Source organism: Odontesthes bonariensis, chromosome 14, assembly GCF_027942865.1.
Source record: "Odontesthes bonariensis isolate fOdoBon6 chromosome 14, fOdoBon6.hap1, whole genome shotgun sequence".
Taxonomy (NCBI): Eukaryota; Metazoa; Chordata; class Actinopteri; order Atheriniformes; family Atherinopsidae; genus Odontesthes; species Odontesthes bonariensis.
The window spans coordinates 5245286-5260008 of NC_134519.1; the positions used below are offsets into that span (position 1 = coordinate 5245286).

At 44.7% G+C, this 14723-nt stretch overlaps 2 protein-coding genes across 3 annotated transcripts in view; one reads left to right on the plus strand and one right to left on the minus strand.

Moving 5' to 3' along the window:
• The first annotated feature begins 87 nt into the window (after window positions 1-87).
• Window positions 88-6974, plus strand: nol7 (nucleolar protein 7). Its single transcript, XM_075482681.1, has 8 exons — window positions 88-302; window positions 1047-1107; window positions 2177-2232; window positions 2316-2341; window positions 2428-2515; window positions 2707-2828; window positions 3766-3843; window positions 5780-6974. The coding sequence occupies exons 1-8, from the start codon at window positions 118-120 to the stop codon at window positions 5848-5850; spliced, it is 687 nt and encodes a 228-aa protein (XP_075338796.1). The 5' UTR covers window positions 88-117; the 3' UTR covers window positions 5851-6974.
• Window positions 6975-9340: 2366 nt separating this feature from the next.
• The window catches only part of ranbp9 (RAN binding protein 9), a 41368-nt gene continuing 35985 nt past the window's right edge, over window positions 9341-14723 (minus strand). For both annotated transcript variants that reach the window (XM_075482684.1, XM_075482683.1), the window contains exon 14: window positions 9341-11925. In XM_075482684.1, coding sequence (XP_075338799.1) covers window positions 11795-11925 — 131 coding nt within the window. In that variant the 3' untranslated portion in view covers window positions 9341-11794. The remainder of the gene's footprint in view (window positions 11926-14723) is intronic.

Genomic DNA, 14723 nt, shown 5'->3' on the forward strand with positions numbered 1-14723 from the left:
CGGGTTTTCTTTGTTGTAATTCACCTATCCGCCACCAGAGGTCAGACGTTGGCACCAGTCTTTTTACGCGCGTCACCTTGTGTGTCGCGAAGTGATGACGTCTGTTTCCGGTTCAACATGGCGAAGAAACAACGTGGAAAAACAACTTCTTCAATGAAGGCAACCGACAGCGAAAAACCGACAGAAAGATTTATTCTGGCCCTCGAATCAAGTGACGACGAGGCTCCCGAGGAGGTGACCTTTGAAGACTCCAAGGTTCAGGCCCTGCGGAGCATGAAACATGCGCTGGACACAGCCAGAAGGTGGCTAACGCAGCTAACGCAGCTAACAGCTAATGCTGAACTCCATTCACAACGACCCTCATTTAAGGGTTTTTTCGGGCAACGAACAAGATAAATGTAATATCAGTCGTATTTCATTGCACATTCGATATTAATTTGATGCTAATGCTCAGTTCGGCGACTTTTAATTTAACTATAAATGTGTCCGTAACGTGGCAGTGTGCTAATGAACTCCTTAGCATTTGGTAAAGAAAAAAATAAAGCGGTAGGATGTTTGTCTAAAATATCCTATTTTAGTTTGCCCCATTTGAGTAAATGGAAAATTAAAATGGCGTCAAAACTGATATCCTTATGAGTGTGATTTTCTTATTAAACCAGGATACTCGCTACTGTGCACCCTTTATAGATAGATAAATAGTTTATTCATCCCAATTCGGGAAATTGTTATGTTGCAGCAGCATACAGTAAAGATATGAAAACAATTAAAGTAAAAACAAGCGAATAAAAATAGTGTATAAACATTCGCTATATTCAAATCTACAGTATTTTTATTTTTTTTCTTTGTTATTGTTTTTTAGGAGAGACTTCAAGCCTATTGAGCTTGAAGGCTGCTGGCTGCTTTATGAGTTCAGTTGTACGAGTGTATAATCTGATACAATTCAGTGCAGCTGTCCTGCCTTCAGTTTGTTCTGTGTGACGTTTTTAATGTTCAGGTTCTGTTGAATCTGGTTGGAAATCAGTAAAAATAAATGTTGATGTTTGCAGAGAGCGGGAGCTAATCAAAGAGAAGAGGAGGAAGCGGCAGGAGCTGTTCCAGCTACAGAAGGTCTGTTGGGTTCTCAGTTTGTGAGTTAATCTCTCCGAGATGATCATTACATTCAAACATTTGGAAACAGTTGCTGTTTGTGGTCAATTGAGCCGAATAAGATCATTTAAAGAACTTGGATTTCTTCTTCTCCCTTTTCTAAAAACGACAGAATCAAAGTAAGAAATCTGAAATGTGAAAACTTTACACAATTCACTTTTAATTCAGATGCACATTATAACATGTAGTTATTCTGTTTTTACCGGCTCGTTCTGGTGCATCGAAGCACCTGATCCACTTTAACTCGTTCTGATGCATTCATGCACGTCTTAAAATTCTAGTTTTAGTCAGACTGACATAATTAAGTTTTGCTCTGATGTCATTTAAATGCATTTTCCACCATTTTCATCCCCTCCGGACGCCATCTATTTACCTTAAAGCCCTCAGCCTTTAGTGTTCGACTGTTGCGTGCAGAACTAGTGAACGAATCAGCATGTTTACTATGCGACTGTGTGGATTTACAGATGGTTTTATTTCCTCAGGTGATCTCAGTTAAGTTTTGTGGCATTTAACTCGTCTTTAAGTTGGTCATAAGCTATAAGCTGTATAATAAAACGACGCGGTCCTCTCACAACAAGCCCGGCGGGACATCGTGGCGGTGTGAAACCTAACTCTGTTTGCATTTAGTAAACTGTCTCGAAGACGTGCGGTCGCCTTCTCACAGTCGTTCTATTCTCCACCGTCGTGCAGTGCAGGTGGCTGATTTCTACACCTGAAGCTCTTTTTTTGAGCCCAGATAAGTTTTCTTTTGCTGTGAAACATCTCTGCGTCCGTTAAAAAAACTTTAAAGAACTTTGACTGCGCGTCTTTGGTTTAAGGCTCGATTTAACGATCAGTTTTCAGTGTAAACGGTCACGTTGTTTACGAGAAAACAGAAAATAGTTCCAGTTTAATATATAATATAATATATATAAGACAAAACAAGTCTTTTTCTCTGAGACTCAGCAGCCGTCAGATTATCGGAGCCTCGATTTATTTGTTTATTCGGTGAGAAGATAGACGTAAAACTCTGGCGTTTGTCTCCCCGCAGAAAAGAAAACTCCTGTCAGCCGACGTGTTGGAGGAGATCGACTCGACGTCTTCAAAGTGAGTTCACTTGTTCTGTAGCCTCGTAACTTCTCCTCAGACTCTGCTCAGCAAACACATCTGCTTGATTTGATTTATTTCAGGAAGCGGAAACAGTCCAGCGACGAAGGTAAAGCAGCTTCTCGTTTTGTTAGATGATGAATCTTTAGCCGACACTCGTTCAGTGAGTGACGGATTCAACCTGTCGTCACGCAGCTGAGGAGGAGAAGCGGGAAGAAGAAGACGGCGCTGAGGAGGAGGAGGAGGAGAAGAAGAAGAGTGGGAAAATCACACATGCCAAAAAGTATGTAAATAAACTTTTCATTGTTGTTTTGATTAATTACGAAAGATCGAGCGACTTTTTGTGGAAAAGAGGAAGCAAACAAACGGGTTTGTTATCCGTGACGCCGGTACAGAAACCTGAAAATCACACAAAGGTTCATGACTAAAAGCCCGTTTTTAATACTTTGAGTTCTTCTCCTTGTGTTCCGTCAGCCTGACGGGGAACTACGAAGTGACGACGCTGAAGGAGCGAGGGCCGGCGTGCTTCCAGCGGCAGGCGGCCGAGGCGTTCCTCCATTCCAGGCTGTACGGCCCGGGAAGCTGCAGGACCACCAGTAAGGACGAGCCCGCCAAACGGGGTCTTTAAACTGAAGGCTCCCACGTTTAAAGGGATAGTTCGCCTCTTTAGACATGAAGCTGTATGACATCCCATATTAGCAACATCATTTCTGAACATCTTCTTACCCCCTGCTGCGTCCTGTGAGCAGAGTTCCAGCCTCGTTTTGGTGCTGATGAAGGTAGTCCGGTTAGTTGGCTGGGGTTTAAAAAATAAAGCGTTTTGCTTCTCAATATGCGTTCAACAGAGTAATACATTTGCATCACAAAATCCTTCTCCAGGAAAAAGTCAGACCTCACAATCGCTTGGCCCTATTTTCTCTCCCTTCGTATCACTGTCTGCTGCCGCCTGTCGACAGCCGCGCCTGTTACGGTGTTAGCTGCTCGGTCTGCACAGCAGGCAGTGATACGAAGGGAGAGAAAATAGGGCCAAGAGATTGTGAGGTCTGACTTTTTCCTGGAGAATGATTTTGTGATGCAAATGTATTACTCTGTTGAACACATATTGTTTTGAGAAGCAAGACGCTTTATTTTTTAAACCCCAGCCAACTAGCCGGACTACCTTCATCAACGCCAAAGCGAGGCTGGAACTCTGCTCACAGGACGCAGCAGGGGGGAAGAAGATGTTCAGAAATGATGTTGCTGATATGGGATGTTACACAGCTTCATGTCAAAAGAGGCGAACTGTCCCTTTAGAACCAGTCTGAGCAGATTTGGGAGTTCAGATGTGACCTTTGGTGCAGGCTTCACTCTGTGGCAGTAGTCCGTATGGACGCTGATCTGTCTCAATTTGAGCTTTGCCACAGCAACGCCCCGTCTTGTCCCGCCGAGGCGTCCTCTCTCCTGGGCGTCCCGCTGCGGACGCGACGGCGACATTCGCAGCTTTCAGCCCGTTGCCGCGCTCCACGTGTTTAACCGACTTTTTCCTTCTTCCAGGTAACGAGCTGCTGTCCCTCCAGAACAAGACGGGGAAGAACAGAAGTGCAGCCGTGCAGTTCGTTGTGAAAGACTGGGGTAAGTTCAACTCGGTCACAATTCATTTAAAATCCTGAAAAATAAGCATTTCGGATCCTTAGTTCAGTTCTTTCTTTTAACATCAAAGCTCCGTAACTCTGAAAAGGAGAAACTGGGGGCCTCTGATCAGATCTCACTGCATTAAAGGGACAGTTCGCCTCTTTTGACATGAAGCTGTATGACATCCCATATCAGCAACATCATTTCTGAACATCTTCTTACCCCCTGCTGCGTCCTGTGAGCAGAGTTCCAGCCTCGTTTTGGTGTTGATGAAGGTAGTCCGGCTAGTTGGCTGGGGTTTAAAAAATAAAGCGTTTTGCTTCTCAGAACAATATGCGTTCAACAGAGTAATACATTTGCATCACAGAATCGTTCTCCAGGAAAAAGTCAGACCTTAAAATCGCTTGGCCCTATTTTCTCTCCCTTCGTATCAATAGCTGTTTTCATACTGCGACCCGCTACCTTAGCGGGTCCAAATTGCACCTTCGTCCCGCGTCGAGCAATGTGAACGCTTGGCGTGTTGGTGACCCGTGTCGCCTGAAGCCGAGTTCAGGGGGCGTTGCCTAGTGGCAGAGCGTCACACGAAACACATAAAATGCTGGGCGTGTACAATGACGAAGGCACAAGCCATGCGTGGAACTTCTTTCTCATGGCCTTCAGTTTGTTGGTCACCTGCGTCTTGCTGCGTGGGAAGCCTCTCGCCAGCCCTTCCAGCAGAGGTCCATCCGTCCCCGACATGTGGCGGTAAATAACGTCCTCTGCTCGGAGGCTGAGGGACCTCCTTTAAAACCTCTTTTAAACTCCTCACGTCACGCCCACGTCCGACCCGCGTCAATTGCTTTCACATCAAATTTGGCTCGGCAAAAAGACTAGGGTCCGACGCGGGTCGAAAGTCGAGTTGACACGGCAGCCCGGATCATCAGTGTGAAAGGAACAGCGGACACGCTAAATTCACGAATGAAACGCGGGTTCTTCCTCAGTGTGAAAGGGGCTAATGTCTGCTGTGCAGACCGAGCAGCAAACACCGTAACAGGCGCTGCTGTCGGCAGGCGGCAGCAGGCAGTGATACGAAGGGAGAGAAAATAGGGCCAAGAGATTGTTTTACTTCTGTGTGCATGCAACATGAGAACTATCTACTTATTTATCTCTAATAATGAACATATTTACATGTTTATCACTCTGACACTATCTTATGAGTCTGCTCATGAGTTTTTTTCCTTGGTCTGACTCCTTGTAGCTTCTGATTGGCCAGCTCTGTCACATGGGGGTGCGAACCAGGAAGTGTTCTGGTTGTGTTGTGCTCCAAAGCCAGTGATCAGTCTCCATCTTCTTTATTAAGGATGAGTTGAGTTACTGTGTGGATCATTTTATCAAATCACTTCATTTCAGCCTAAAGAATCTGACCCGATGGAAGCCAGTTTCTGACTATTATTCTAACACATCAGGAAAAAACAACAATCTAACCCAGTTTGAGTTTACACTGGCAGCTTTGATGCTTTTTGTAAGTACAGAATGTACTCCTGTACTAACGCTTATGGTCTAAAGAGTGCGAGGAACAAGGTAAAAAGATCCCAAAATAAAGATGTTTTAGGAGCCGATGAGCCATTGTGAGGTCTGACTTTTTCCTGGAGAACCATTTTGTGATGCAAATGTATTACTCTGTTGAACGCATATTGTTCTGAGAAGCAAAACGCTTTATTTTTTAAACCCCAGCCAACTAGCCGGACTACCTTCATCAGCACCAAAACGAGGCTGGAACTCTGCTCACAGGACGCAGCAGGGGGTAAGAAGATGTTCAGAAATGATGCTGCTGATATGGGATGTTACACAGCTTCATGTCAAAAGAGGCGAACTGTCCCTTTAAGAACGAAGAAGTCCGGTTGCGGTAAACTGTAAGCGTCACATGTTTAACTTGCTTCTCTGTCCGACGGCCCAGGCTCTGAGGAGAAGGCCAAAGCAGAGAGGCTGAAGAAGAGGTGGATCCACGAGCAGGTCAGCTCCAGCTGACGGGCCGGCGGATCAGCGCCACTCCGGCCCGGGAGCCCGGGTCGTTTCACACTCCGACACCAGGAGAAAGACGCTGCCGGGGCTTAAAGACTGGACTCCAGTAAAGGACAATTTCACCAAAATAAGAATTCCTCACGTTTCCACCTTTGAATAAATGTTAGAAACTTTGTCTCCTGTAAAGGTTCCCGAATGTTTGAGGAGGCCTGTGAAAAGGACTGGTTCTGTAATTAAATCTCTCAGATTTTACAGCATCATCTGGACTTTATTGAAGTAGTTTCCGTTTCCTCTCTCTGCGGTCAGAAAAGATTTAAATCCAGACGGTAATTATTGGTGAACACCTGATGAGCTCCAGAAGTTTTAAAGCTGCAGCCTGCAGGATTTGTTGTTGTCATAGTAAAGTCCTACTTTTTGGCATTTTAAGAGTTTACATGATCTATCAGAACGCTTGAAGTTGAAAACGGTGACCTCCGTAGTCGCAAAATGCAAGAAATGCTTATTTTTTTAACCGAAAAATAAAAAGTTATTCAACTTCCTGTCCCGCCCCATCAAAACACATGAGAACTCGTGCACGTAGACGTGCACGCCAGATGCGCGTACACGACTCCTCATTCATCAACTCACCTGTCATTTGCGGTCATGGAAGACACAGTAAGTAGACTAGCCCGTAATGAAGTTCAATAGTCCAGATAAATAAGCGTGGGGACGAGCCTACCTTGTATCGCGCGTGCACAATCGGTGATTGACAGGCAGCAGAGCCCAGCGCGTAACCTGATTGGTTACCTTTTACCGGTCCGGTCTGCAATTTTGTAAACAAACCTGCTGGCTTTGGAGGGACCTAGCGGGACATATAGGGGACCTGAAGAACTCTTTTTTTCTGTATTGGGGTATTTAATGTACTACTTTCAGAATCCCCAGACAGTTCCAGGCATTATGCTTGAAAAAGAGTTGCAGACTGCAGCTTTAAAGCCAACTGAACTGAATCCGTGTTTTGCTGCTGCGTTATGGCGGTCTCAGACCGTTTGTTGCTTGGATCGGACACTTTTTTTTGGTTGTGCTGCATGGGTTTCATGTTGTTAATCCAACTATAATCTGCAGATTAAAAAAATGACGACTGGATATTTTCATTGGCATCACACTTTCTTGTATCGGGATGATTTATAAGGATGTGCGGCTCTTAAAGTCGATTTCCTTCCAGCGGTTTTATTAAATATTTTAAATCAGTGGAAACTAGTTTAGGAAGAGTCCTGCGTATCAAAGGAAAAAAATGAAAGGGTTTCCTCTGAAGCCTCTTTACATTTCTGGTGATGAGCAACAGTTCTCAAGGTTTCTGAGAGTCTTTCAATGACTTTCTTTGGACATTTTCTGCTTTTTCACTCATTTTCAGTCCATTATTTCTTCGTTTAAGCCACTTAACTCTGAGCTATGAACCATTCAGGCAGGAAAAAGGCTCCTAACTCAAGGGATGAACCAGTGTTGTGTCCAACTTAGCAAAGAAGCCGTTTTAAACTGGATCTTTAGGCACTTTGTTCCCAGCAGCCTGTCACAGAGACACATCATATGTTCCCATTTCTTTAGCTGCATCTGTGAAAAACAGCTTCATAGTTTCAACTTTTTTGTACATTTACGTTAAAACTGCTTTCAGTTACCAAAAGAGTCAAATTAATATATGAAATTCAGTTTAAAAAAAAATCCTAATCCCAAAAAAATGTATGTTATCATGTCTAAAAGTAGAAAAAAAAACCAGACAATAAGAATTATATGTTATTCAACATCAAGAAAAATTAAATAAGATTCAATTTAAAGCTTAAAAAAGGAATATAAGATATAATCTCATGACTAATTATGGAACAATTAATATAAATGAAATGATTAAACTGCTTTATGCCACCAGAAATGAATAATCTAGAAGCTCTTTGTGGGTTTTAGACTGGAATTAAGATGTGTTCCCATTTCTTTAGCTGCATGTGTGAAAAACAGCAAAGATAACACAGTGTGACAGACAGAAAACAGGATTTCTGCAGCAACAAGGTGATTCCCAAAGAGCTGTTAGCTGAAAACTTGGCATATCTCAGCATGGTGTGCAGTGTGTCCTTAAAACATTTGAGGAAACTGGACAAGTGGAGGACAAAAGAAGAAGTGTCAGGCCTAAAGAACTATCTCCAGCAGATGAACAGGATCTGAAAGTGATGTCCTTAAGAAAGAGGAAAACATCCAGCAAAGACCTGACACAGGAGCTGAGAGATGCATCTGGACCTTCAGCTGATCCATCTGCTGTTGGCCCAAGCCTCATCAGAAATGGGCTCCATGGAAGGGTGGCTGTCAGGAAGCCGTTCTTAAGGAAGGGAAACAGGGAGAAAAGGCTGAGCTGGGCCAAAGGACACAAGAAGTGGGCTGAAAATCAGTGGCAGCAGGTCTGATGGAGGGATGAATCCTCCCCAGAGCCCGGAGCTCAACATTACTGAAGCAGTGTGGGATCATGTTGGCAGAGAACGCAACAAAAGGCAGCCCACATCCAAAGAAGAGCTTTGGGATGTCCTTCAAGAAGCCTGGAGAACTATTCCTGAAGACTCCTTAAAGAAAGGACAGAAAGCTCGTCTGAGAGGGTTCAGGCTGTGCTGGAGGAGAAAGCAGCTCAGAGCAGATATTCGCTGTAAAGTTTTGCATGTTTAAGGTGCTCATTGGATGAATTTACCATTTTTTTTTAATGGAAGTTTATCAAGAACTTGGCGGTAATTGAATTCTATTAAACGTATTTTCTATTAAATCCTCTCTGGCTTGCCACAGATCAACATTTTTAGAGATTCCTCTGAAACCATTAAACCTCTTTTTGAACTACAGGAGGTTTCATGTTTATGTCTCCCCTTAATCATTTATTCAGCTGTATGAAATAAAAGAAAAAACAGTTTTCCACCTGGTTTTGGCAACAGTTTTACATGTAGGATGGGTTGATGAGAGCTTTATTTCTGAGATTATCTCGTTCGTAAGTGAGGAGGAAGAAAGTTTCCCCTGAACTGACCACCAAAACACTTTAATAATCATTTTCTCCAACACGCTCAGAGTTTAATTAGAAATCGTTGCTTTTTATTTGTTAATTAAATCCTATTTTCCCGATTGTACTCTTGAAGTGAAGCCAAAAACGATCCGATACGATCACTGAGCTCATCCTTTCTCCTTTAAAACGTCTTCCTGACGAGGAAAAGCTCATTTTGGGACGCATTTCATTAAACGTATGCACCAGCAGCATCAGTTTTCCTTGTAGAACACTATGATCATCAAAATGTTTGGTTATTTCCAAAAAAAAAGTGCAGGAAGAACATTTTAAAAGGCCCAGAATGTACATCATAAGCATCAAGTGGGAGGATTTAAGGTGGATTTTGTCCCGGGTTCAGAACGGAGGCAAAACATTTAGCAGGATTATCTTTGGCCGACATCATCTGGGATTAAACCGCCCGCAGGGCAGGGCAGCGACTTCAGGCAGCATCCACACAAGTTCCATCGTTTGTTGATTTTAATAGAAATCTTTTCACCCTCACACAAATTGCACATTTTTTTTGTTTTTTCTCCAAACGCACACACAGCAGTGGACAACTTACTGGTTGACATCTTCCTTAAACAGCGTGAACTGGCTAAAAGGAGGAGAAAGAAAAAGAATAAAATAAGAGACATCTAACTTGATCTTACCACCACTTTTACTATGGCATGCATAGGTTTCAGACCTTACTCAGAAAGAGACAACAGACACTTTTGTCTAAGAAGTTTTCTAAACGATGCCGTGACTGCTTGTGATCCGCAAAACTGAAAAGAAAGGAGAAAAAAAAGGATAAAACAAACCAAGGTACGGAAAAGCTCGATCCCACCTTGGGGAGAAAACTCCAAACCCAGAGGGGGCGGGGGGGGGGGGCGGCTACGGTCCGTCACGTGAAGCCTCGGCATTCTTGTTCCTCAGTGAGCGACGAGCCAAACGGGTGAAACACGCAGCTGCGCCGCCATCTTGGTTCAGCATCTTTCTACTCTCACGTCTTTGAGGCCGGAGCTGAAAGCCGGGCAGCAGGGGGCGCTCTCCTCTGAGGGAGCTCCCAGGTGGATTGACTTTAGGAATGGGTAAACAGAATAAAAGCCGACTGCAGCTTCTGAGCCAGTTTAAGGGAGGGGGGGGCACCCAATTTAAAAGGTAAAAGGAGGAAACGTTTGCTACTCGACGTTAAAGTCGGACTGAAATAAAAAGGAGTTTGAGCTGCTTCTTTTTTTTTTTTCTTTCTCCGGTTTGTGCGCCGTCCAGAGCTTCGACTTTAAATACAAACAGCAGGCCCGCTCGGGTACTCGGGGGGTCCAAACTAAAGCCCCCGCATCACTGCTCTGCACCGAGGACGAGAAACAAGGGGACATTTTGGCTCCTGAGTTCTTTCGTGGGCTAAAGATTAGCATAGACATCAATATGAAAATACACATCAACAATGTTTGCATCAAACCTGTTGTGCAGCTGGGGTTTTTTTTTTTGGGGGGGGGGGGGGGGGGGGGTGTAACAAGTAAATTGCAGTGAGATCATCACGGGGTTCCTACACAGGGTTTCCTTTACAGAAATGTTTGAGGACTCTCCGATAATTCAGCTCCGCCGCAGCTAGCGAACGTTAGCAGCTAGCGCTTCGTTAGCAGCTAGCAGAACCCACATGTGGTCAAACCGGACGACTTTCTGCCTGCGCAGGAGCCCCGGAGTCAAACGGGAACATAAAAAGGACCGACCAGCACACGTCAGGGGTTGCTGGTGTCAGTACAAAGCATTAAAGGATTGATTTTTTTTTTCTTTCAATGATTTCCTTTCATTTCATAACTAAATATGTCGCTCTATTGATATAATTCCATTTAGTTAAATTCATATATAAACGTTAACATGTACACGCTCTTCACTGGTAATCGGTGGAATTGGGACCTTTATTATAATAAGATGGTGGAACTTGCTCTCGCTGGCGCTCAACAAACATACTGTAACAATAATTAATATAATGATAATTAGAATAATAATAATAAAGATGATGATAATCCTCATTGTCTGCACCATGCTTTGTAAACCTGGAGAAACAAGAGCCAAAAATAAAACAAGAGCCAGGTAGCCACTCCTCCCAGGCCCCGCCCCCTCACACCAGGCCCCGCCCCCTCCCGACACTTTGCCCAAGGAAAACAAAAAGCTAAACAAAAGAATAAAAACGGGGAACGTCAAGTCGAGACTGAAGACTCTCTCCGGCCTCTTCCAAGTCCCAGGTCCACATGCGTCGCTCTAGGCTCCGCCCACGTCCTGAAGTCGGTGCAGGGCGGGTGGAGAGCCGGGGGTTTGAGCGCTCAGCGAGTCTCGGTGTACACGTCTCAATCCTCCATGTTTGTGTGTTTTGTGTTCATATGTTTGCCAGGTTTACGGTCTGTTACTTGACCCCTCCCTCCATTAATGCACGACCTGGGTTTCTATTGTTTCTGCCAGGCTGTCCAGCCCCGGTTCAGGCGCTGGGTGTCTTTGCGGCGAGTCCACATACGTTTGGCTCTCTAAGTATTTTGAAGCTGGTTGCCGTTCCCCCGTCATCAGTGGAGAGGATGCAGATGCAGCCGCCTCCGGGGGCCCGAGGATGGGAGCGGCCCAGGTGGAGGCGCTATTTCATATTTACGATGGAAAGGGAGGCGGCGTTTGTGTGTGTGTGTTTAAATGTATGTCGTTGGCGCTCTGAAGACTTGCCCAGAAATGACTTCCGATCCTCGGTGGCGCTCGGCGTCAGCTGGTAAAAGCAGAACAAGAGGCGGGGGGGATGGTTCACCTTCTCCGAGGCCGTGCAGAGGAAGGTCTCCTCGGCTAAAAGAACGACACTGACGGAGGAGGTGGAGGAAGACATTTCTGGACCAGCCCTCAGAGAGAGAGTGTGTGTGTGTGTGTGTGTGTGTGTGTGTGTGTGTGTGCATGTGGTTAGTGCAGGTAATCGTCCACAGAGGCGAAGGCGCAGGAGCCGCTGCCAGTTCGTGCCATGATGGCGAGGCATTGGGCGGCCTGGCCCACTGCCAGGGCCAGGGGGGGCTGCTTGGGCAGATTGTGAGTCTCTGGAGAGAAAGAGGAGAAAGAGGAAGGTGTCAGCATCGGAATACACTCCACTGGCAGCTGCGATGTTGGGATTGACAGCGAAACAAATGCATTCATGATCAAAATGTTCGGTGGATACTTGGTGGTGCGGTCACTGAAACTCAGCTGTGTGCACTCTAGTCAACTCCAGCTAGCTCAAGCTAGCTCTAGCCAACTCTAGCCAGCTCTAGCTAGCTCTAGCCAGCTCTAGCCAGCTCAAGCCAGCTCTAGCCAGCTCTAGCCAGCTCTAGCCAGCTCTAGCCAACTCCAGCTAGCTCTAGCCAACTCCAGCTAGCTCTAGCCAACTCTAGCCAGCTCTAGCCAACTCCAGCTAGCTCTAGCCAACTCTAGCCAACTCCAGCTAGCTCTAGCCAACTCTAGCCAGCTCTAGCCAACTCTAGCCAGCTCTAGCCAACTCTAGCTAGCTCTAGCCAACTCCAGCTAGCTCTAGCCAACTCTAGCCAGCTCTAGCTAGCTCTAGCCAGCTCTAGCTAGCTCTAGCCAACTCTAGCCAGCTCTAGCCAACTCCAGCTAGCTCTAGCCAACTCCAGCTAGCTCTAGCCAACTCTAGCCAACTCCAGCTAGCTCTAGCCAACTCTAGCCAACTCCAGCTAGCTCTAGCCAACTCCAGCTAGCTCTAGCCAACTCCAGCTAGCTCTAGCCAACTCTAGCCAACTCCAGCTAGCTCTAGCCAACTCCAGCTAGCTCTAGCCAACTCTAGCCAACTCCAGCTAGCTCTAGCCAACTCTAGCCAACTCCAGCTAGCTCTAGCCAACTCCAGCCAACTCCAGCTAGCTCTAGCTAGGGTTGCCAACTCCCCGAAAAATAAATAAGGGACACCTCATTAGAAGGGTAGGCCGAAACCGATTGCCTTCACCCTTCCTGGCCTGGAAACAATTTTTTAACTATTTGACTCGAACCTGAATTGAATTAGATGCATATTTTTGAGTGACATGAACACATGGAAAACAAATTATTATCCAGCAATTCACTTTAATATAAAATAACAAATTAACTGAATAAAATAAGTATCTTTCTTAAAGGAGAAGTTATTTGTTTTTATTTTACCTGTGTCTTTATTTCACCAATACTTTAAGACGAATGAATGAAAAAATGTTTTTCCCCCTGTTTGAGTAAAGTACTATTGCACTGTTAGCTCATAGTTGCCGTGTTGTTGTTATTTTGTAGCAGAGTGGTGCAAAAAGTCTACATCTCTGTTCATCATTAAGTGGTTTCAGAGTTACATGGTTCTGTAAAAGCATTCAGAAAACAATACAGCAATGTACTGATATTAGAAAATGTAGTTTGTACTTTTAAAAGTAAGTTCTTCAGTACTTTAACTTGAGTAAAATTTTTAGCGACTTTTACTTGTAGTTGAGTAAGATTTGACCATGAGTATCAATACTTTGACTCAATTATTGGAGTTGAGTACTTTGTCTCCCACTGCTTAAAGTAGTGTTGGCGTCTGCGTAACTGCCATATATGCTGCTTTGTTGTCTTCCGCTATCTTCTCAGTAACTCCTCGACCAATGGGATGAGCGTATTCTCGTGTGTGAATATGCTGTCAGCTCATTGGTCACAGAGCAGGACAGGGCCTGGGAAAAATTTACCGTATATTTTCATATAAAGCCCCGTTATTCATTTCCATTGGCATGATACTGCCTATTTTTGGATTCTCACAGTAATACGGGACAAAGTGCGTCCCTTTTCAGTTCAATACGGGAGGGATGCTTTTGTTTCTAAATACGGGACGATTCCGTTTTTCAAGGGACGGTTGGCAACCCTAGCTCTAGCCAACTCCAGCTAGCTCCAGACTGGATAGTGTAGTTGTAAGATTGCCACCTATCATGTAGGTGACTTGGGTTCAAATCCCCTGCATGAAAGGTGCTACCTCCAGTAGGGATCCTTAGGCAAGACCCCCGTTACCCCACCTGCCTCCTGAACTCTAATTTCCCTACAGATGATTATTTAGTATTTCTGTCTGTCTGATTGAATGCTTGTGTTAACAAATAAATCAGACGTTACTCAACAGTTAATCTTTTTCACCAAGCACTTTTTTTTTTTTACTCTTAATCAAGTAATTATTTGGATGACTACTCTTTACTTTTACTGGAGTCATATTATTCTGAAGTAACAGTACTTTTACTTGAGTACAATTTTTGGCTGCTCTACCCACCAGGATGCAAAGGTTTTAGCATGCATCAAAGTTTCCATTTTATCACCCGTCTGGTAAACTGATGCACGCGCATCTTTCCAAAGAAAAGCCAAGCGAAGAACACGGTTGTTTCCTTCCAATTAAAATCAGATTTTAAATCAGAAGCAGTGCAGGCGGCGTTCAGTGTGGAGGATATATTTCTTGATTAGCGAGGATATTTAGCTTTAATTTCACTTTATTTCCAGTGGCAGCCTCCACATAAACAGAAGAGGATTCTAACTTTTTGCTGATACCGACTGAGCCATTAAATATAGCGCCGCCCTCTTCTGTGAGCTCACAAATGTTTAAAGTTCAAGCTCACCCTTGACTTGTGACCTCAGAAGCCACCAGTTCAGATAACACGCCTGTGACCACAGCCACATGCACCGGTTACCTAAAACACGCAACTCGTGTCCCGAGCGTCATCTAGACCAGCAGATTTGATTTCAGGGCATTAGTCTCAGATTTCTGCAGCAACACAAATACAACGGATGCCTTATTTGAGGTGCTCACAGCAGCAGAGTGAGACACGCCCACGGAAACCAACAGCAGGGATACAACCTCACCGCAGGAAAATGGTCTTTC